At 41.7% G+C, this 23,105-nt stretch overlaps 1 protein-coding gene across 1 annotated transcript in view; it reads right to left on the minus strand.

The window, feature by feature from the left end:
• The window catches only part of CDH18 (cadherin 18), a 564,188-nt gene that overhangs the window by 16,822 nt on the left and 524,261 nt on the right, over positions 1–23,105 (minus strand). Inside the window, exons 11-12 of the mRNA XM_035126031.3 lie at positions 10,295–10,431; positions 20–141 (exon numbers count right to left, since the gene is read on the minus strand). Of these exons, the coding sequence (XP_034981922.3) occupies positions 20–141; positions 10,295–10,431 (259 nt within the window). The remainder of the gene's footprint in view (positions 1–19; positions 142–10,294; positions 10,432–23,105) is intronic.

Raw genomic sequence — 23,105 nt, forward strand, 5'->3', positions numbered from 1 at the left:
AGTGTGACTATCAGGTTACCTGGTTAGGCTTTGCATTCTCACAGACAACTACGTCATAGTCTCCAGCAAGCTCTGGAGGGTTGTCATTGACGTCAAGAATTTTTATTCCAACAGGGACATGGCTCAGGAGGCCTGGACTTTCTGTAAAATACAAAAGAAGAAAGTGATTCAGCTGTTTCAGAAGACACTTACACCCTTGCAGCTTGCCCTCAAAGCAATTTTCTGGCACTGAAAGTGGTGTTCAGAACTTGATGTAAAACAATGGCTTGTCAGATATTCGACATGCTACAGCAGAACCAGACTGATATGGCAACCTTATGAAGATGTAGTTTGCTAAGTCTCACTGGCTTTTTGCAAACGGAAATCAAAGTCAAGACTTGAATGTTAAACTATAGGTTTATGACATCCAAGGGTATTACATGGTAGTGAAGTGGGAATAAAACAGGAGAAATTTTCAGAGTCTATTGTAGACTCTCATGTTGTGGGCCAGGAATTAATCAAATGGCTTTATTTGATGTTATGGTGTCATGTCAAAGTTGAACAAAAATCAGGAATAGATTAGCTGATCTTTTTAGAAAGAAATAGTAAAATGTAGAACAGGGTAAAGATATTTTTTTTTTTAAAGTCTGATTTTAACATTTTTAGGTTTGCTATTCTGGGCACCTTTGGAAGGGTAGAATTCAAATTTAATAGCTAGCTAGGATGCTGTTTTTGACTGTTTTTTATTGCTAAAATTGCTTTTTAATTGTATTGTTACATATATGTAGAAGATATCAATTGTATATATGGCTTACAATATATTTTAAGCCAGCTGGAGTTGGGTTTTTATCATAAAAAGGTTCTAAGCATATGACACAAATTCTGAAAGAATGGCACTGGCTGCTAGTTTGCTACCAAACCTGATTTAAGGCTCATTTATTGCCCTAATGATCAACTGAGCCTACACCCTGAGAGAGGGAATTGTCATTGTCCAGGACAGATAGTTGCATAGTTTCAGCTGGGAACCATGGGGGGTAATGGTGCTCTGTCATTCCCTCTTATTGTCCTGTAGCTTTCCATATACAGTCATACCTCGGTTAAAGTATGCCTCGGTTTGAGTATTTTCAGTTTAAGTACTCCGTGGACCTCTCTGGATTGGATTAGTCCACCTTCCATTACTTTCAATGGGAAAGTTCGCTTCAGGTTAAGTACGGACTTCCGGAACCAATTACACTCATACTTTCGGGTTAAGTACGCTTCAGGTTGAGTACTCCGCGGACCCGTCTGGAACGGATTAATCCACTTTCCATTACTTTCAATGGGAAAGTTCGCTTCAGGTTAAGTACGCCTCAGGTTAAGTACAGACTTCCGGAACCAATTGTGTTTGTAAACCGAGGTACCGCTGTATTGCTGAACAAAAACTCTCCTCATTCTCAGCCAACATGCTAGTGGCCACAGATGATGAGAGTTTTAGCTTAGCAACTTCTGGAGAACCACTTGTTAGGGAAGGGATTATGTAGTCTTTGCAGGGCCATACTGGAAATAATGGTGTACTGTTGGTTCAGTGCAATAATAAAGTTCCTGGAAACAAAACAAACTAAAGAGGACCCTCATTGTGTGAGCCAACCAGGAACGTGTCAGAATACCTTCAAACAAGCAATCTCCTGCACAGCTACACAATTGAATTGGCTCTTAATTTCATAATGCCAGTGCTTACCATTAAAGCTCTTTGTCCTATTACACATAAAACAAGTCATTACATATTGATCTAGCTTCGGCTCAGTAGGTGTGTAGGACAACATTGTTCTGATTTATTGCAGATGCTTTCAAAAGGATCCTGTTCTTTCATTTGTACGCTGCAAGATACACTTCAATGGAAGTTTTGCTTTGTGGTTGCTAAAACTATAACAGAAAATAGAGCAGTCTTTTCTACCGTTGAAAGGACTTCATTGTAAGTTGTATTTATTTGATAGGGTACGCACAGAACAAAACAACTGGAGTTGATACAAAGGTCCTAGGTCTTGTATCTGAACCTCCTACTTCCTTTGCACATAACTTTAATGGTGGAGCGCAGATTTGTTCTCTGCAAAGATGCTTCAAGTTCATCGATCAAAGTAGTCTGAACCCAGTGTCAATGAGAATTAGAAGTATTTTCAGCTAAAAGCATGTCAGCGGAAAATGGTCTCCTTGTTACATTCATCACCTCGAAATGAAACTGAAGTTGCTCAGTCACTATATAATAAATGAAAGGGGACTCTCCCTGAGATGTTTAAATGAATTCAGGACTATCTGTTGAGTGCCATGTCCTTTGGAAGCAGGAGCATAGGCTACAAGTTGCATGACAAGCCCCTTCATTCTAGCTTTTAGATGCATGGTAAAATAAATAAATGTGTGCTTGTGTGCTTAAACATTTGATTAAGAGTTTTCTAATTTAATGATGACTTCATTGTTGTTTACATTTTAGAACTTTGTTTTAGATATAATTTGTCTTTTCCCCGTGTCTTACACTGCATTGACAGCTGGAGGAGACTCATACCGAGTGAAAATCATGGCAAACTCAATATGACCCTTAGTGGAATCTTAGGAAACCTCAGTGCAAGTAAGTTTTCCTTGCCAAGGTAATGGGAGTAGAAATCAACCCCCATATATTAATGAACACCTGTTGAGACTTAATTTGGTTTGGTTACATTGGATGAATATGACTAGTTTGTTTGTTTTGCAGGTCCTCAAGTGGCTGTATATAATAAATATAACCTATTTATCCACATTTGGTTGTCTCAGCTCTTCTTCCTGGTGTGCTGGCAATTGTGGGTGAGCTAACCACCATAGATCAGTTGGTCTCTGGGTCTCTAGAAGACCCCTAGGGAACATATGGTGGGCCAGATTAGGCCTGTGAATTGGCAGCTCATGTTCTGCCTCTGGTGTCTGAAACAAATCTGTTAGAAAAAGTGAAAAGGAAATAGCAGTAGCATTTGAAAGAGGCTGTCCTTGAAATAATCCACCAGACAGTAAATCTGGCCACTAGGACCAACCAAATAGTTGCATTAGCAGTGTCACTGCATAGGCAATCATCCAGGAACCACTGCCAAATACAAGGCAGCTTAGGTGATTAACATGCTGTAACAATTATGTGTGCGAATGAATTTTGCATTATCTGTTCGAGTTGCAATCCTGTAATGAAGTTTGAACAATGAAAGGTTGAACTCATTTGCTTTAATTATCAGATATCACATATTAAAATCACCTGATAAGTTGTTGTTTTGGGAACAACAGAAGAATGAGCACAAAGCAGAACAAAAACTGGTTTTTCTCCAGGAAAAAAATGGGGAAATTTTCATTTGTTTTGAATGACAATACTTCCTGGCTAATTGTACAAAGGAAAAGCTCTACTTCCAGAAGCCTTTTACTCAAATGTTTTCAATAAGTCTGGCAATTGCCATGTTTTCTAGCTGCTGCAAGCTGCTACAAACAGCTAGAAATGCTTGTTGGAAGGAAGGAAGGACCAGGGACACTGTTGAACTACCTTGTAAGTTATTCCAAAACAATTTAAATTACGGAAAGTGTGTGGATTTCATTTAGGATTTTCTCTAAAAGAATTAGAAGGGAATGAACTTTGTAATCCACTTCTGATTGACCAGATCGAGACTGTTTCATCAATCCCTAATGCACAGTAATTGTGGACTCAGGTTAGAAGTTAGGAGAGCCAGAATTGCAGCATTTGAGAATCATGGAAACTATTATTTATTGTGATGAGATCAAGCCTGGCCTACCCCTGGACTTAAGTGCTCTCCTTTTCCTTTTCTTTATCTGGTGTGACCACAAGGAAATCAGAAGGTTTTGTTTCCAATCTCAATTAACCACAGTTTATCAGATTTGGGTGACTTGGTAAACTGAGGTTAATCAAGAGAAAAGTGAAATCTTCCAAACTGCTTGTTGCTGTGCCCAAGAGGGAGCATGTGAATCCGAGATGAGGCTAGGATCATTCGTGTCATAATAAACCATGGTTGGTTGTGATGTCCAAATCTGGTCAATATGTACACCAAGTTCCCTTGACTGCAGAGGCTTTCCCATCCACGTCAGTGTGTCTAATGCAATACATGTACAGAATTACCATCGTGGTTGGGGGGGGGGAATAAAAAAGGCCTCTAATACACCAAACTCCAGCTTTGTGCTACAGTGTACATGAAGTTCTGAGCCAGGGGAGTGATTGCTAAATTCTCCACCACTACCATCCCATAAGCAGTCATCTTATTCACATTTCTGGTTCTGCTGGTGTATTTAAGTTTTGGATTCAGTTGTGTGTGTGAACAACCAAATGGCTTGTCTCTGCTTCGGAGGAACTGCTGAGAAAGGTTGCCTGCTGTTTTGCATGTTCCAGTCTTCTTTATTTTGATTAGAATTCATTGCTCCTGCTTCAAAGTGCCTTTGAAAATGTCGCTACCTTGCTGGGCTATTGTACAGACTGCATTTTCTTCAAATTGTTTTCAATTCCTCTGGCATGCAGCATAGAAGATTTTATCCACATAGCAATGAGTAGTTGCTTTTTTTTTCATTTGTGCTTTCCCTTTGACAATAAACTAACAAATACCTAATTTTTAGTACACAATTCTGGGGGGGAAAAACCTTTAAAAAAAACCCACCCACCCCCCAACACAATTCATGTCCCCCCCCTATTGCTTACATAATTATACCCTGGAGGATTTTGAATGTCTTATGAAATTATACAGTTGCTCAAGACCATTTTTTTTTTCATAGGACAGGCAGAGATCAAAGCTGTGTGCAGACACAGCTGCCTTTCCTGTGGTCATTTTTCTTATACTTTGGCATTTCAAACAGTCAGAGCTTAATAAAGCCTGTGGTAATCTGACATTTTCGCTCTTTGGGTATCTCTGTTTGTCTCAGGTCCTTTTTCTTTGCACCTGTTCTCTACAGCTCTGCTCAGCATCTTCTTCTGAAACAAACAAAAAGAATCTAAAAAGAGAAGCCCTGGCTTGATCTTTGCAAACAATCCATTTATAGGATTGTTTCTGAAATAAACCTCCATTGTTGGAGATCCACTTTTATCATTTCCTTCTGTAGAGAAATTTCAGAACTATTTTCTGTCCTTTTACCTCATAGAGCATAGGGTAAATGGATACGCTTTATAAGATTTTCTTAAAAGCTACCCAGAACTATTATGGCGTGACACTATAATATAAGCATAAATAGATGGAAATTATACTTTGGAAACTTTCACTTTTAAGAATGTCTGAATCTGAATAGCATCTGAATGAGAGATATTGCCTTGAGTGAACATGTCCTCTCAAGGAGAGACTGGGGATAACCGTTCCTTATATTTATGTGCAATGGACAAAGGCAGCAATCTGATTCCCTCTTACTATCTCTGCACTATCATCGATTAGCTGCAATTCCACTGTTATGTACTGAGCTGAATCCTAGAACAATAGGATTCAGAATCAGCAGTCTGATTGGTCCGCAGGAGCTACCCAATCCAACTCCAGGTGGAAGTGAATCCGCAACCTGATTGGCCTGCAGGAGCAGCCAATCAGGTGGCTGGTGGAAGTGAATCTGCAGCCTGATTGGCCTGTAGGAGCAGCCAATCAGGCTGCAGGCAGAAGTCAATCCACAACCTGATTGGCCCACAGGTGTAGCCCTGAAGTAGCCAATCACGCAAGGCCCATTGTGTAAATAATGTATATAAGCAGATGGTTTTGGGAAAAGAGCCATTCTTCTCTTCTTCTCCCTGATGACTATGAGCTGAATAAAGAGCATGAAATTCACTCTCGACTCTGAGTATATTTCATCCACCTTGCTAGAGCAGAGGGGGAGATACGGAAGCAGGGCCTACTTTCAGTTTTGGGGCCACTGCCCCTACATCCTCCAGTGTAACCAGAACGAGGAGATTGGAAACTTTTGCTTCTGTTTTCAACTAACTGTGGTTTGTTGTCATGTGCAAACCTGAAACCATCATCAATCTTAGCAGCAGTTGATGGCTTCAGAGCCTGGCTATGATCAGAAACTTATTTTATTGATTGATTGACCGATTGATTGATTAGAATTATATACTGCCCTTCATCAAAAGATCTCAGGGTGGCTCACAAGATAAAAAGCACAAAAGCACAAATAAGCAACAAAATAGTAAAACAAAACAAAACACCCACCCTCCCACAAACACATTTAAAAGGCTGTGGAATATTAATCAGCCAAAGGCCTGGTTGAAGAGGAATATATTTGCCTGGTGCCTTAAAATATATAATGAAATCCCCAGGAGAACAGGAGAGAGCAGCTCATCAGGCTCTGGAGATTTGTCTTAAATCTATTTTGAATTGAATCAAAGTAAATTTGAATTGTATTAAAGTAGCTAGGTGTTTTCTTGCCACCTATTTTCCTATCTTGCGCTGCAGTTGCCTCCTTGCATCATTTATCCTGTTATCATTATGTTGGGCACAGGTTTCCTTTGGGGAGAAGGCAAAGGAAAAGTAGGCGTTGAGCTGTTCCCCCTCCTCTCTGTCACCCAATAGCATTTCTCTGTCTCAACACTGAAGACTGCAAGCCAGCGTTGTCATTCGAGAGAGATGGCCTTGTGCTGAGCCACCTGTTTTGTCTTCCTCACATTCAGCGTGTTGCTTTGTGATCGCAAATGGTTTCTAAGAGGAGGCTATAAAAGAGCTGCAGATGGTGCAACATATGCTGGTGTGTCTTCTGAGAGATAAAAGGTGACGGAGGCCCACCAGCCCAATGCTTTGAGTGCAGCACTTGCTCCTTGTCCAATCCCAGGTTTGATTTCGCGTTTCTTGTCTGTCATCTTATTTTTGTGCAGAGGGAAGCATGAAAAGACTGAAGGCATAAATTGAATATTTGATAGCAAAACCAAGTCTAGCCCAAGCCAATTGCTTAATACGAGCTGAGGGTGTGTTTGGAGGGAAATGTGCTTAACTCTCTCTTTCTTAGTGAAATCAACAAGGAAGAAAAGAGCCATCTTTTCTGTTCGTCTGTATATGCAATTATGCATATATAATCCGGTAGGCAGAATTGTAGGGGGGGGGGATGCCATTTTGTACAGCATTACATCATTGCTTCAAGCCATCCCATTTTAATGGAAAACATCACTATTCTTACTGTCCTTTTGTAATATAGCATTTATGCACATATGCCAAATAAATAATGTATAAGAAGGCAACATTGGAGTCTGATGGTATTGAGAAAGTCTGATGGTATTGAGATTGATTTCTCCTAAACAGCTATATCAGGTAACTCTCCTGGTTTCTCTGCCCACAGTAGCTAGCTAGCGGTATGCATGCAGCTTTATGAATAAGCTCCAATGAGGCTTTTAAATCTTAATTAAAGCTTGGTCTTGCTGTACACCTGCTTATGATTAGGGCTAAATTATAGCTGAAAGCATGCTGCACTGGAAATAAAAACACCGCGTGAAGAGACTATGCGGCCCATATCAGGTCTCAGAGGTTGAACTCTTAATGGTTAACTATAAAACTGTAGAAATTTACTTAGTCCAAAGTATTAAACCCAATCCCAAGTGCAGAAATAACTATAAAAATCAATTTGCTGCCTTCATAAAATACCTATGCACAGCATTAATGGAGCATTTTCCTGGAGCATCCTCTACGAATGAAAGTGAAAAGAAAACTCCATCATCTGGTAGAAGTGAACCATAGAAGGAAAAATGATGGGTTAAGACCCTCCAAGTGTCCCTATTTTCCAGGGACAGTCCCAGATTTACAGAAGCCGCCCCAGTTTCTGATTTGATCCCAGAATATCCCGCTTTTCCTTAGGACATCCCTATTATCATTGGATAAATTTTGGAGGGTATAGAGTTATGCGACCCCCCAAGCCAAGGTGATACAGCCTTTAGAAGACATCTGAAGGCAGCCCTGTGTAGGGTTTTTTTAAAGTTTAATGTTTTATTGTGTTTTATATATGTTGGAAGCCGCCCAGAGTGGCTGGAGCCACCCAGTCAGATGGGTGAGGTATAAATAATAGTATTACAGTCATACCTCGGGTTAAGTACGCTTCAGGTTGAGTACTTTCAATTGAAGTACTCCGCGGCCCCATCTGGAATGGATTCATCCACTTTCCATTACTTTCAATGGGAAAGTTCACTTCAGGTTAAGTACGCTTCAGGTTAAGTACGGACTTCCAGAACCAATAAAGTTCTTAACCTGAGGTACCACTGTATTATTATTGAATAGGATGTTTCTGCTTTCATTGGAGAAATGTTGGAGGGTATGTGGGTTAAACAGGGAAGGCCTACCATTTTTCTAACGATTTTTTTTCCCCAACTTCCCTGGTGATTAAGGGCTACTGGAGTCACATACCCAGTAGTAAGCCCTAATGAAAACAATGGGATTTAACTACTAAGTAAACATTCATAGAAGTGCGAAGTATGGAATATAAAAGAATAAGGAGGAGAAGCTCTGAAAATGGTTCTCTCCTGGAGCCATCATACTAGTAGATGCAGAAATGCTTAGTTCTCTTTATTTATCACACGTCCCCTGTTGTTGTTTTTTTAAACTGGTGAGGATTTTTCCAAAGTAAGCATAATAATAATAATAATGATAATGATAATGATAATAAGAATAAGAATAAGAATAAGAATAATTTATACCCCGCCCATCTGGCTGGGTTTCCCCAGCCACTCTGGGTGGCTTCCAACAAAATATTAAAATACAATGGTCTGTTAAACATTAAAAGCTTCTCTAAACAGGACTGCCTTCAGATGTCTTCTAAAAGTCTGGTAGTTGTTTTCTCTTTGACATCTGGTGGGAGGGTGTTCAACAGGGCGGGAGCCACTACCGAGAAGGCCCTCTGCCTGGTTCCCTGTAACTTGGCTTCTCACAGCGAGGGAACCACCAGAAGGCCCTTGGCATTGGACATTTTGAGTTGGTTTTTTTTTTTTGCTGTTTTTGGTTTTTGATGGTGCTCCCATTTTCCCTCTGCGGAGGTCACATTGGTCTCCCCCCTGGTTTTCACACATCTGAGTCCAGAATTCCACTGAGTCTGCTGCCCTGATCTGGATCCTAGTATTTCCAGCCCAGGGGTAAAATAATGTGGCTTAACTTTTAAGTACATGTAGCAAGGTCTGAAAAGATACCAAACTAATTGCGTTCCACCTTTCGCTCTTTACAGGTTAAGTGCATTGCAGCTTCCTAAGTCATTTTCATAGAAAAGTGAAAGAAACAGAGAGTTTATGTAGAAAATATTGAGCAGAGATATGTAGAGCATCTACTCAGAAGAAAGTCCGATTGAGGCCAATGAGACTTAAACATAAATGGGTATAGGATTTCGCCCTCAGTTACTGTCTGGGAACAAAGCCGATCTCAGGCCATTTATTTTCTACATCCGTATATTACTTACTGTGGTTACTAAGTGCCCTTATAACATTTTAAAGGAGCTTTTTGACATTTAATTTCATAGGTTATTAGTAAAGGCCTCCAAAAATAGTACACAGGGCTTAATCTTTAGTTCAGTGAGGATACTTTCAAATGTCATATACTTCATCGTAATGGCAGTTCCAATACAGAGCTATGTGAGAGCTAAAAGTGTAAGTCTCTGGCTCAGACTTCATAAAGTCAGGAGGGAAGAGCACCATTTAGATATTGATTTGTTTACTCATCCTGATCAACAAAGGATATGGAGTGTGCTGAAAGCTCCAAAACTGTTATTGAAATAACAGTTTCAATAACAGGGGGGGGGGGAGATGCTCCGGAGCATGGTCTGAGGGCACATGATACAGCTATATTGCTGAAACTAAGCAGATCTGGGTCTGATCAGCGATGGGAGTCTGATGGGAGACTACAATATATGCTGCCTGCTGCCTCAGATTCCATGGTGGCAGAAATGGAGGCTAGAAACATGGTAAGAAGTAAGCGTAATGTTGATCGAACTCTAAGGGTTGTTTGAATCACATCCATTTCCACATCGTTACCACCATCACTAAGCAATCCTTCCTTGTCGCGTGGGAGCACTATATGGCGGATTTGTTTTTAAATTGTTTTTATATTAAGATTTTCTTGGGTAACAAAAACACATACACACATTTCAGTTCAGAGTCCTTTACAGATGAGTTACATTTGATGTGAGAGACTAAATGCTATAGACCAGGCATCCCCAAACTTCGGCCCTCCAGATGTTTTGGACTACAATTCCCATCATCCCTGACCACTGGTCCTGTTAGCTAGGGATCATGGGAGTTGTAGACCAAAACATCTGGAGGGCTGCAATTTGGGGGTGCCTGTTATAGACAGTATGAGGTTGGAGGTGAAGAGAGGTGGGGGCCCCCCACAAAATTGTTACCTACCAATTTCAGAAGCTGTGACTGTTATGTTGTACCAAGGGGTTTCTTCTCTGTCGAAGACCTTAGCTGTTTTAATGGTCCCAGTGTTTGCATCAATGGTGAAATACCTATCTTCTTCTGCGTTGTGGTCAATGAAATATCTAGGAAGGACAAATGAAACAAAAATCAAAAGTTACCCTTATATATATCAAAGTTAGAACATTTAGCAGTGAGCTAATTTCTTACCCATTGACATCTGCACTCTGTAAGAGGCCATAGCTCAGTTGCAGAGCACATGCTTGGCATGCAGAACTCCCACGAATCCCTGGCACCTTTGTTAGTTAAGTGATCTGCATTCTAACAGATGAGGTTGGGAACGTTGTCTGCAACCTTTGATGATAAGCTGCTGCAAATAGACAACTCCCAGTTTGCTTTTTCAATGGCTTAATTTAGTAGAAGACATATTAAAACACACTGGGACCCAGGTGGCGCTGTGGTTAAACCACAGAGCCTAGGGCTTGCTGATCAGAAGGTCGGTGGTTCGAATTCCTGTGACAGGGTGAGCTCCCGTTGCTTGGTCCCAGCTCCTGCCAACCTAGCAGTTCGAAAGCACGTCAAAATGCAAGTAGATAAATAGGAACCACTACAGCGGGAAGGTAAACGGCGTTTCCATGTGCTGCCCTGGTTTGCCAGAAGCGGCTTTGTCATGCTGGCCACATGACCTGGAAGCTATACGCCGGCTCCCTCGGCCAATAATGCGAGATGAGCGTGCAACCCCAGAGTCGGTCACAACTGGACCTAATGGTCAGGGGTCCCTTTACCTTTACCTTTATATTAAAACACATCACTTGTGAAATCAAGAACCTGCCCAAGGAAACCAATGTTTGCATTCCCACATTATTATTATTAAGTGGGGGGTGCAAACAGGGGCATAGGAAAGGTGGGGCAGGGGGCGGGTCGCTCCAGGTACCATCATGGAGGGGGGTGACAAATTATCAAGGAACAATATATTGATCCTCCTCCACGAAAATAGCTGTTTACTTGGCCCTTTCCCTATGTCGTGATGGCTGAAATTTCAATTCAGTGGAGCAGGGTCAATATATTAACTGATATGCATGAAATTTCAGATACAGCTATATAATCCCTAGTTTAGTAAAATAAGACCTTTGGAGGAGGCATTTTTTTAAAAAAAGAAAAGGTTTTTTTATGAACCGCCCTACTGCCCTACCCTGTGCTGGGCTTCCCGGGCCCTGGAAAGTTGGCCTATGGAAGAAAACGAGACTAGGCCGAGTAAATTAGATAATATAGAGCATGGTGAAATCACAATAAATAAAACCTCCCCTTCAGTAGTTTCAAGCACTACTACAGGTTCCATATAATATCTGTACTGCTTTGTTTACTGTGATAGCACCTGTACTTTGGAACTGCCCGCCTATTGCAACAAAGCACGTGCCTTTGCTAGACTCTTTTCGGGCGCCTGCTAAAAGCATTCTTCTTTAGGCATGCATACCTAGATGCTTAGGAAGTTGAAGTAATTTTAATCTTAATATTTTAGGCTTTTGTATGTTTTAAAGTAGGATTGTTAATTTCTCTTGATTTTACTGCTGTGGTGTTTTTGTTTTTTGTTTGGGTAAACTACTTTGCAGGTTTTTAAAAAAATAAATTTAATTAAATAAATGAATAAAGAATAAATATAAATAAAATAACCCAAGCCAAAACACCACAATCCATCCTGTACATTTAAGTGTCTGTCCATAGTCGCCTACTTGTTATCAGAGGCCCAGAATCCACATTCCTTTGTAAGAAAATATGAAATAACGTAAAACCATTTTTGCAGGCAAAAAACAAAACAAAACAAAACAAAAACCAACATTTTTTTGCGGGGGGAATTGACAAGAAATTTTCCACACCGGGTACCACCTGACCTTCATACACCTCTGGGTGCAAATAAGCATATATTGGATTGTTGCCTCTAAGTCAAAGAAAGAGGGAAGGGAGGATGGTGGGGTGCTGGCGGAGGAAGAGGGGGGCAGGGAAGTGTACCGCCCCTGGCACCATGATCCGAGTGGGGGCCAGCCGCGCTGGGAGCTCTGCCCCCACAGGCGATGTGCCACACCCTCAGGACGCACGCAACTCCCCTGCGGCTGGCATGCCACGCCCCCAGGATGAATGCCACATCCCCGGGATGCACGCCAGCCACGCCCCCACCTGCTCTCCGCTCCCAGTGCCAGAGCATGAAGCTCCGCCACTGCGGGGGGGGGGGAATAACTTTGTGTTTGTCATCTGGAAATGGCTGCTTCTGTTGACTTTGCCTCCCCCTCAGATCTTTCACAGAAGAACTCTGAGAAGACTTTAAGTTGAGGCATAACACTGGAGAGTGTTTCTATGTCCTAATGCTATCAAGTCCTGGAGCTACTTTTGGATGTGAAGTCACGGCATGTTTTACTTGCCACATTTGTGAAGTTTATTGTTTCTTTAATTTTTATGCTTATATGTGTGTCTGCGACATTGTAGTGATATACTTTTTATTACGTAATCATGTTTGTACTAGAGAATTTAGACTTTTAATGTGAGCTGCTTTGAGCACAGATGTACTTGTGGAAAATGTGGTTTATAAATAAATTGATGATGACTAACAAAGGTGGCACACGGTCAGAGAGAAGAAAACAATAACAAACAGAAGAAGCAAGGTGTAGAATAGATATAAGCAGACAAACATGAAAAACTGGAAGCTGTAGTCATGAAGGTGAGAAAGGAACACAGCATTAAATAAAGTCTTCATAGCAGAATCAAAAAATGACAGATTTTGGAGATGCTTAAAAGCTGAAATACACAAGACTGTGCTGTAGCCATGAAAAAAGAAGTTCAGAAGAGAATGGAGAATCAAATGGAACCCCAAAGGTTATCCATGTGGGCAGAAGGACAGACGGTAGCAAGATTTCAAGGCAAAGTAAAATAAGAAAGAAAGGCTAGATTGCCAGAAAGGCAGACAAAGAATTTCATTTTAAAGCTGTTAACTTTTTAAAGAGGAAACCAAGGCAAAACAGCAACAGGACATCATAGCAGAACCATTAAACAGAGGATCTAGAACCAAAAGTTGTAAATTATTCACACACAAAATGTGATATTGTGTTTATCCCAAGGCAGAACTCAAATCGGCAGCCTCACTCATCTACAAGCAATTAATTAGTGAGCCTATGTGACTTGTGACTTATGGCAGATTTGTGAGGCGGACCTGAGATTGCAAATCAGTGAGCAGAAGTGGGATCAAATTTGGTCCAAAGCTCCATTGAAGGCAGCATCCAGCTAGGATTCAGAAGGCTATTCTTGAAGTTCTCCTGAAGAGGCATTGTACACTGCCACAGCTTTCCAAAATTAATAGGGCCATTTCCCCACTTTGCTGGCAGGGTTGCGACCTTAGAGGCACCTGCCTTCATATGTGATGGGAATGTGGGGAGATTCGTGTGCATCTTTACTGCATTATCTGGTTTCATAGGTCAAACTTTTGTCTTTAGTTCTGTGGTCTCTGAAAATGGCCTTGAATCCAAAGATGGGATAGGAAATGTAAATCCTTGCGCTGACAGAATGGTTACTTAACACGACATTGGCTACAAGCTCAGGGGTGCCATCTTGGGGGAGGAGGAGCAAATCCCCCACACGCAATGATTTCTGTGGCTTGCAGTGGGCCCCATTGGGCCTTCTCATGGTTGTGGCAGAGTCAGGAGATGCTGTGTAGGTTGGTGCAAGCTCGTGCAAGGTGCGCCAGTCCCCATTGTGTCTCCTGATGCTTTGGGGACCAGCACGGCCTAGTAGAAGGCTGCACCAGTCTGTGCAACATTGGGAGATGCATTCGATTTCACATGTGCATGCCGGGCTCCTTCAATCTTGGGGGCAACCCAGCGCCTATGGTGTTGCAGATTATGGGTTCCCACTTTCCATGATGGCTCCCATGTTATATATAATACAGGATGTAGTTTTCTTATAAACCATGAAAGCAGAAATGAGTTGCATTTCCACAAAGGTGACAACAGGATCAGGGATGGCCAATCAAGGGAGCATCACAATAGTCCCAAAGTGGAGAACAGCTCTCCCTTTAACTCTCCTCTGCTGCTGCCATTCTCTCTTCCACTGAAAGCGAAGGCCTTGAAGTGGAGAGAAGAAACATACACAATGAGGAAGCAGATAAAGAGAGATTGACAAGCAATGTCTTTCCAAGGATACTTTGCTGAAGGTCACCGTTAACAATTGAAGCAATTACAGTCTTCTGACGGCCTGCAGACCAGCTTATGAATCTTGATTGAAAATTAAGGGAGGCGTTTATTTTCCAGAAGTGTGGCTTCACTGATACCCACAGAGTTTCAATGCGTCATTGTGCATTGTCTTTTGTTGGAACTATTTTCTACACTCCTCAATTATTTCTGAACAGTCATGCAGGGGAAAGTGGATAGGGACTATAATAGCATCAGAGCTTAAGAGGAGCTTTCTGGATCGAGCCAATGGCCCATATCCAGTCCAGCATCCTGTTCTCACAGTATCCAATCAGATACCTGTGGGCATTCTGCCCACCTGTGATTGTCAGCAACCGGTATTCAAAAGCATACTGTCTTTAACAGTGGAGGTGTAGCAGCATGGCTGTGTGGCTAGTAGCTGTTGATAGACATATCCTCCATGGATTTGTCTAATCCTCTTTTAAAATCATCCATGTTGGTCGCCATCACTGCCACCTGTGGAAACAAGTTTTACAGCTTAACTATGTGCTTTGTGGAAAAAGTTCTGTCTTTCATCGATCCTGAATCTTCCAACGTTCAGCTTCATCAAATGGAATGCGAGGAGGAAAAAAAAAAAACCTTGTTTCTACTTTCTCCATGCCATGCATGGTCTTATAAACTTCTGTCATGTCACCTCTGACTCACCTTTTCTCTCAACTACAAAAGTCTCAAATGCTTGTACTTTTCTTCAAAGGGGAGTTGCTCCATCCCCTTGGTCATTTTGGATGCCCTTTTCTGAACCTTCTTCAGCCCTATAATCTCCTTTTTGAGATGGTGTGACCAGAACGGCACACAGTATTCCAAATATGGTTGTACCATACATTTGTGTATCGGCATTAGAGTATTGACTGTTTTATTTTCTTTCTTTCTTTTTAAATGTTCTTCTTTTAATTTTATTTTACATTTAGTGTTTACATTCGGACATAAATCACCACCACAAAAATATAGGATTCCCCAAATCCTTGAACTTCCCTCCACGGGTTCCATTGTTTATCTCTTTCCACTGCATCTTATATTGTCCTCGGGTTTATTTTTTATTTTATTTTTTTAAAAAAACTCAATTGTTTCCATAGTTATTGTTACCTTACAAGTGTTATTGGAGTCCTGGTCATGTTTTAACTGTTTACAGTGTTCTCCAAGGTAAATTATAATTTCCCCCCATTCCATATTAAAGTTTTTATCTTTCTGGTTTCTGATCCTTCCAGTCTTTTTTGCCAATTCGACATTTGCTGTTTAGTCGTTTAGTCGTGTCCGACTCTTCGTGACCCCATGGACCATAGCACGCCAGGCACTCCTGTCTTGCACTGCCTCCCGCAGTTTGGTCAAACTCATGTTCGTAGCTTCGAGAACACTGTCCAACCATCTTGTCCTCTGTCGTCCCCTTCTCCTAGTGCCCTCAATCTTTCCCAACATCAGGGTCTTTTCCAAGGATTCTTCTCTTCTCATGAGGTGGCCAAAGTATTGGAGCCTCAGCTTCACGATCTGTCCTTCCAAGGAGCACTCAGGGCTGATTTCCTTAAGAATGGATAGGTTTGATCTTCTTGCAGTCCATGGGACTCTCAACAGTCTCCTCCAGCACCATTCGACATAATCCATCAATTTGATCAGCCACTCTTCTCTGGTAGGGATTTTGTTATCCTTCCATCTCTGGGCTAAAAGCATCCATGCAGCTGTCGTCATACAAGCTGCCGTTTTATTTTCAGTTCCTTCCTGAATAATTCCATAGCATGCTGTACACTGGATCGACATCTTCATTTAACTATCCACTATGACCCTGAGGTCTCATTCCTGACCAGTCACTGCCTGTTCAGATCCCATGACATGTATGTGAAATTAATGTTTTCCCCCTTACATGCGTCACTTTACATTGACTTAGACTGAATTGCATTTGTGATTCTTCCACCTATTCAGTCAGTTTGGAAAGGTCTTTTTGGAGTGTTTCACAGTCTCTTTTTACTTCAATGACTCTGAAAAAGTTAAACCTTGGCAGCAAATTTGGCCACTCCACTGCTCAGTCCGAACTCTACAATAATAAAAGCCCTCAGTTAATGACTTTACTGCACCCTTCCCCAACTGACACACTCCATATGTTTTTGACTACAACTCCCATCAGCCCACCCAGAACAGCCATGCTGGGGTTGATGGGAGTTGTGGTTCGAAACATTTGGACAGCAGCAAAGGAGGACTGCTTTACTGGAAGGAATTCATCAACCTCCAAGTTAAGACAATATATAAATACAATTAACATTTAAACAAGAACTGGCATCAGAGGCAATGTTATCCTTTTATCAATTTCTTTAAAACCATTGCTTAAAAAACAAATTGCTTTCAACGCTACAGGTGTTTTCTTCCATGAACATGCTCACGGTCTTCAAGTAACTTGAATACATTGGAATATCCAAATACTCAGAGCTTGCTTGGCAGACTTTCTTAACAGATAGATGCAGCCCATTTTCTTGAAAGTCATTTAGAAGGTTCAGTAACATAGCAGCATCCACATTCTTCTCAGTGTAGCCTGGAATCCAAAAAATGAATTGGAAAGCCCAAGTATCTTCTAAAAAGCTATGGATTGCTGCAAACTGGATGTAAACTCAGCCTCACACGCTGCAGGCGAGCCAGTAATGTTCCATGCCACAATGAAATTGTATCTTTACAGAGACTATGAAAAAGAAAGACTGCAATGTGAGATGAACAGAGGGTATCCTCAAGGCAGAACAGGGGCTGGCAAGCTACCCTTCTACAGATGAAGTCAGAGAAGACAATTAGAGCTGAAAAAACACACACACTACAACAGCCTTCTTTTCTGAATTTGACTGGATTTAAGCGACATTTATTCTCAACAAATTTAGTTTATTTTAATTTGGTTGATTGGACAATGTATTTATTTATTTTAGCTCATTGCTTCCTGTACAAGGTTAAGAAATGCAAATAAATGTAACACTATGAAGGCTGGTTCACATGGTAACAGTATAATGACTGCAATAACACTTTGTGAAGGAGTCATCATGTAGTGTTATAAGTCTTCAAACCAACCCAGGAGCAACACTTTACAATGAAGTCAGGCCACACATTCAACAACAAGTTATCATTATAGCAGCTTTCCCCAGCCTAGTACCTTTCAGGTGCTTTGAACTAAAATTCCCATCTGACCCACGCTGGCTAGATCTGATGGGAGTTGTAGTCCCAAACATCTGGAGGACACCAGGTTGGGGAAGACTGGTGCAGAGAACTGAAATTTGTATATGCATGGGTGAGCTATGGGCCAGATTCAACTAAACACTTGCACTAGTGGAAGCCAGAGCGACGAGTCCTGCCAACACAACTGGGGCTAACCATCTCACCTCCCCACATCGGCTCTAGAGGGTCAGGAGAACCCCCAGAACAGCACATGGGGATAGGAGAGGGGAGATCATTCCATCTGGTAAGCAGAAATCAGCAACACTGAGTTCCACTCCTTGAATTTACAAGAATTTCCCCCTATCTTTCTCTTTCTACAATTTTCCAGCCATGTAATAAAGTAAAACTTTCTGTGGCGACTGGTCATGTCGGCTGTTTATGTTCTCAAGTGAAATTTAGTATAATAAACTATCAAAGCAACCATGTGATAGGCAGGAAAGTGTTTGTATCCTACAATAATACCACTGAAATGTAGCCCAACTTTGTGTGCCCTGGATACAGAGGCACACTAGGCACTCTCTCCCATTCTGTGGGATCTAGACCCCTATCTGTAAGAGTAGCTGTCCAGCGCCAGAAGAAGAGTGATACACTTAGAAAACCTAATGGGTTGGGATCTAAACCTGGTCCCTGTACTTGATGACCCCAGCAATTAAGAATCAAGCATACTTATACTAATGGTATATAATACTGTCCCTTCATCTATCCAATGAGGCTGAATGTTGGAAGATTTAGGACAGTACTTCTTCATGCAGCGCATAGTCAAACTATGGGACTCACTCCCCCAGGAGACAGAGATGGTCACCAACTTGGATGGCTTTAAAAGAGGATTAGCTAAATTCACGGAGGAGAGGGCTATCTCAATGGCTAATAGCCATGATGTAGCTATGCTAGGCCTCCACAGTTGGAGTCAACAATGCTTCCCAATACCAGTTGCTGGAAACCACAGGAGGGGAGAGGCTTTTGTGCTCATGTTCTGCTTCCTGCTTTCCCACAGGCATCTGGTTGGCCACTGTGAGAACAGGATACCAGACTAGGTCTAGGGCCTGATCCAACAGGCTACCCTTATGTTCTTGCATTCATAGTTCCACAACTGGTTATGTTTATGGGCATGGCTTTAAGAAAAGTGGGGCAGAATGTTGCAAATTGGAGGAAGCGCACAATATATTAATTGACCATGGTGAGATAGAAGGTTACAAGCCAACTTTGGTGAGCTAGGTGTTAAAGTCCACCAGTGCTACCTGCTAAAACAAAGGTGGGTGGAAAATGGGCTCTTCTACAGTGCCTGCAGGAACAAGTATCTCAAGTACCACAATATATCACTTCATACTATGTAATACTGCACAACAATTAGACAAAGTGGAAAGCCAGAGGCAGCAATAAGGCTCTGTGCCATGCTCCACTAACTCCTCATAAAATGAACACTTCAAAGTGCACAGAAAACACTTTTTAAAAATTGTGCAAGGTTGCTTTAATTTGGGACTTGCACTCCACATTGCCTGGAAATAAAGCAGGTGCATTAAAAAGGGGAAAGAAAAAGGAACAGAAGAGTGAAGCTTGTTGAAATATTCCCTCTGTTTACTAGCATTTAGCTGCTAAGCAAACCATGTAGTATAATTCCTAATGCAGTCTGCAAAATGCCAAGATCACTCGAAGCTCTCTATCCCTCATCAGTCACAGCAATGGTTAATGAACAGCATTACAATGGACAGGATCAATGCCATGGATACAAACAAACAAAATACTCAAGTTTACAAAATACAAACAAAATACTCAAGTTTAATTTCCAGTCATCTCCCATTGCAAGGTATGCTATAACGATACCATATATATATATATAGGGAGAGAGAGAGAGAGAGAGAGAGAGAGAGAGAGAGAGAGAGAGAGAGAGAGAATCTTCTAGAAACTGTTGTAGCACTAAGTGAAGATATTTGATGTATTTATTTATTCAATTTATATTCTATATGTGTTGTACCTTTTACATTCATGTGAAGGTGTAATTGCCAAATTTTCTGCACTCAAAGAGCATTCAAAATATATTTGTTGAAATCCTGGCTGTTAACAATGCTGGACCCCAAGACAGAACAGCAATTCCCCATAGCCCCCCCCCCCTCAAGTCAAGGCACATCATGCCTAAGGCTGAAAAATTTCAAAGCTACCTCTCTCTGAGGATAAAGAAATAACTTAAAATATATTAAATAACTAAAAATAAGCTGTCCTTTCATTACATCAAAAACCAGCTGTCTGACTGAGGCGGTAGTATGTCCGATTGTGGGGCTGGCCCCCTCTGTTAAGAACATGCGGGAAAACAGCTGAAATTTTATTCAAATGTTGCCTTATCTAATCAACTAAGGGAATTTCAGATGAATATATTCAACTCTTGCAGGGGTGGGATGACAAATGATGCATTCGTTTGCATTTACTTCTAGTAATTCTTCTTCTGACTACACCAAGTGGCCTTTAAAGTCTGACGTAAAACCAGATCAAAGCCCCTCTGAAGACTTCCTGTTCCAGAAATAAGAAGTGAAGGCAACATTATGACTAGAGGGAACATCCCCTTTCAATAGCTGCTCAAGGTAATGGTTCATCTGTGAGAGTGTTTTGCTGTTGATGTATATTTAACATCCAACAGAAGCGCTTCCATCTGTGGGGAAAAGCAGTGGCTTCCAACCTTCTCGTGGCTGAAGAACCCTTGTGGCCTGTTGTGATAGCCTGTGAAATCCTAACCCCCTCTCCTCACCATTAACCCAACACAAAAAGAAAAGAGAGAGAGTGAACACTGGTGATAAGTGATGTATTGAACATTCAAAAGGCAAATTGGTACTAATTCACGATACATCTATTCAAGATGGCTGAACAATTGAAAATTAGAAATTTTCATAGATGTTATTCAGTGAGTTTATCCTCAAGAGTTCAGTGAAGAACTCTGGTATAAAGACTGGATGACCTCAAACCAGAGAAAGTTGGTCAGACTGAAATCCCATCAATTTTAATGAAGCACAGGCACGTAGCAAGGGAGGGGCGAAGGGGGCGGGCCGCCCCTAGCTCCACTCTAGCAGGGGCAGTGCGGGGGCAGGGCCTCCGGCCCCTGGCCCACACCTTGCCTCCTCCGCCCAAGCAGGAAGAAGCAGAACGCGCTACGGAGTGGGTTGCCGGGCGTCAGCCAAGTAGAGCAGCAACGCCAACCCGGACTGACTGCGCATGTGTGGACATGCACAGTCCACCCTGGCTCATCCTGGCTTGCGCGTCGTGCATCATAACATCATGATGCGTGCGTCAGGACGCATGTGCACTTCGGAGCGCTGCCCCGCCCCCAGGGGGTGCTGCCCTGGGCAGCCAAGCGGTACCGTTCACCACTGATGATGCATAAGTACAACTACTTTTCTTTGAACTGAGGTCACAACCCATGTTAAATATTGTAGCCTAAGCAACTTATATGACTTTCCTCCTAATTTAATAGGTGGGAAAGTGTCAATTCCTGTTTGCACATGAAACATTTTTAATTAACTTGTAGAAGATGAAAAGTATTCCATGTGAATATCCAGATTTTCATAAAGCTTCTTCCAATTCAAAGGAAAACCATGTTATGCTTGGTCATCCCACTATGTATGTATGCATTTAGAAAACTTATATGCTACAATTTCTCAATAGACCACAGGGTGATTTACAGCATAGAACACAAACGTCAGTACGTAACATATCAGAATTCCTTTCCAGGCAAGTAAATTTCCTCAAAATTAAGATTCAGCTCAAGTAAAACCACACAATATACAGAGATGCCACTAGATGTCACCTGTAGCAAATTGGGAGAGTTCCACTCAGATAAATCATCTCTAAGAATTTCAAGGGAAGGTAAAATAATGTTTCAGTAACATCAAGATCAACATGTATCAGCAGCATTTATTGGTCGGAGGATCGGCACACTTCTCTGCAAATCTGAGCTATTCTAACAAACCAGAACACAGTCAAAGAGAGGGAACATGATACACGTTTAATGTTATAGTGCAAGCCTTTCAAACCTGGTGCTCTCCAAATGTTTCAGACAACAACTCCCAACAGCTCCAGCCATAATGGTCAAGGGTCAGGGATTACAAAGGCTATAGTCCAAAGCATATGGAAGGCACCTGGTTGAGCAAGGCTGTTCCAGTGGCTAGACATCACTACAGGATTGGGCTGTGGAGTTTTGAAAGTATGAAGAGCACAAAACTCTTAATCTCAGGGTTGTGAGTTCAAGCCCCACACTGGGCAAAGGATTCATGCATTGCAGGGAGTTGAACTCAATGACCCCCCTGGTCCCTTCCAACTCTACAATTCTGTTATTTCTAATTTCTATGAATTAAGGTTTTTAAGGTGTAGCCTTAAAAATGAGCAATCCACCCTGAGGATTGTTACAGCACCATCTAAACCAGGCATGTCAAACCTGCGGCCCTCCAGATATTTTGGCCTACAACTCCCATGATCCCTAGCTAGCAGGACCAGTGGTTGGGGAAGATGGGAATTGTACTCCAAAACATCTGGAGGGCCACAGGTTTGACATGCCTGATCTAAACCCATTCCAAACCCAATCCAAAGGGAAACAATCAAACACAGCATATGTATTGCTGAACTCTCATGAGTATCTGCTTCAGAAATGTCCTAATAAAACAACCAGGGCACACAAAGTGGATTGCGAGAAATGTTCATTAATTGTTTGTTGGATTAGTGTCATCCTTCAATAGCTCTCTCGTCAGAAGCCAAGTGGCTTACAGCCAGCACTGTAATCAGATACAGAGCACAGCTTGATATTGATATGACACAGAGCTCATGGAATTTGCATCTCGTAGCTAATGAGAGCCATTAGGATGGATAAAACGTATCAAATGAGACACCAGAGCCATCTTTTTCATAAACCTTCAGCCTTGAACATACAAAGTAGCCTCCCACTGTTTGACTCTCAGTCCACCTAGCTCAGTGGAGTCTACTTAACTTAACAGCAGTGTTTCAAGTCCTAGCTATCCAAAGACTTCTTCTCACCTTTGCTGTCCAAGATCCTTGTAAGTGGAGGTGTCAGAGATTGCAACTAGAACTTTAAGAATGCACGTCACGTGCTATGCCCTCTGCCAATATAACACTGCTTTAAATCAGCCTCCCACAATCATATACCCTCCAGATATTTTGAACCATAACACTCAGCACCCAAAATATCTGGAGGCCACCAAGGTTGGTAGAAAGCCTGTCATAGAACAATGTTCTGTCTGGTCTAAAACACTCCATCTCTCCTCTCCTCACTGGCTCAACTCTCCAAGGGCCAAAGTTTTCCCCTGGATAACCTTGACGGTCCATAATATGAACCTCATATTTTCAACACACAAAGCATTTTTGACGGCCCTTTGCATGGGTAAAAATAGTTCCAC

The sequence above is a fragment of the Zootoca vivipara genome, chromosome 8, assembly GCF_965207765.1.
Source record: "Zootoca vivipara chromosome 8, rZooViv2.hap1.1, whole genome shotgun sequence".
NCBI classification, from domain to species: Eukaryota; Metazoa; Chordata; class Lepidosauria; order Squamata; family Lacertidae; genus Zootoca; species Zootoca vivipara.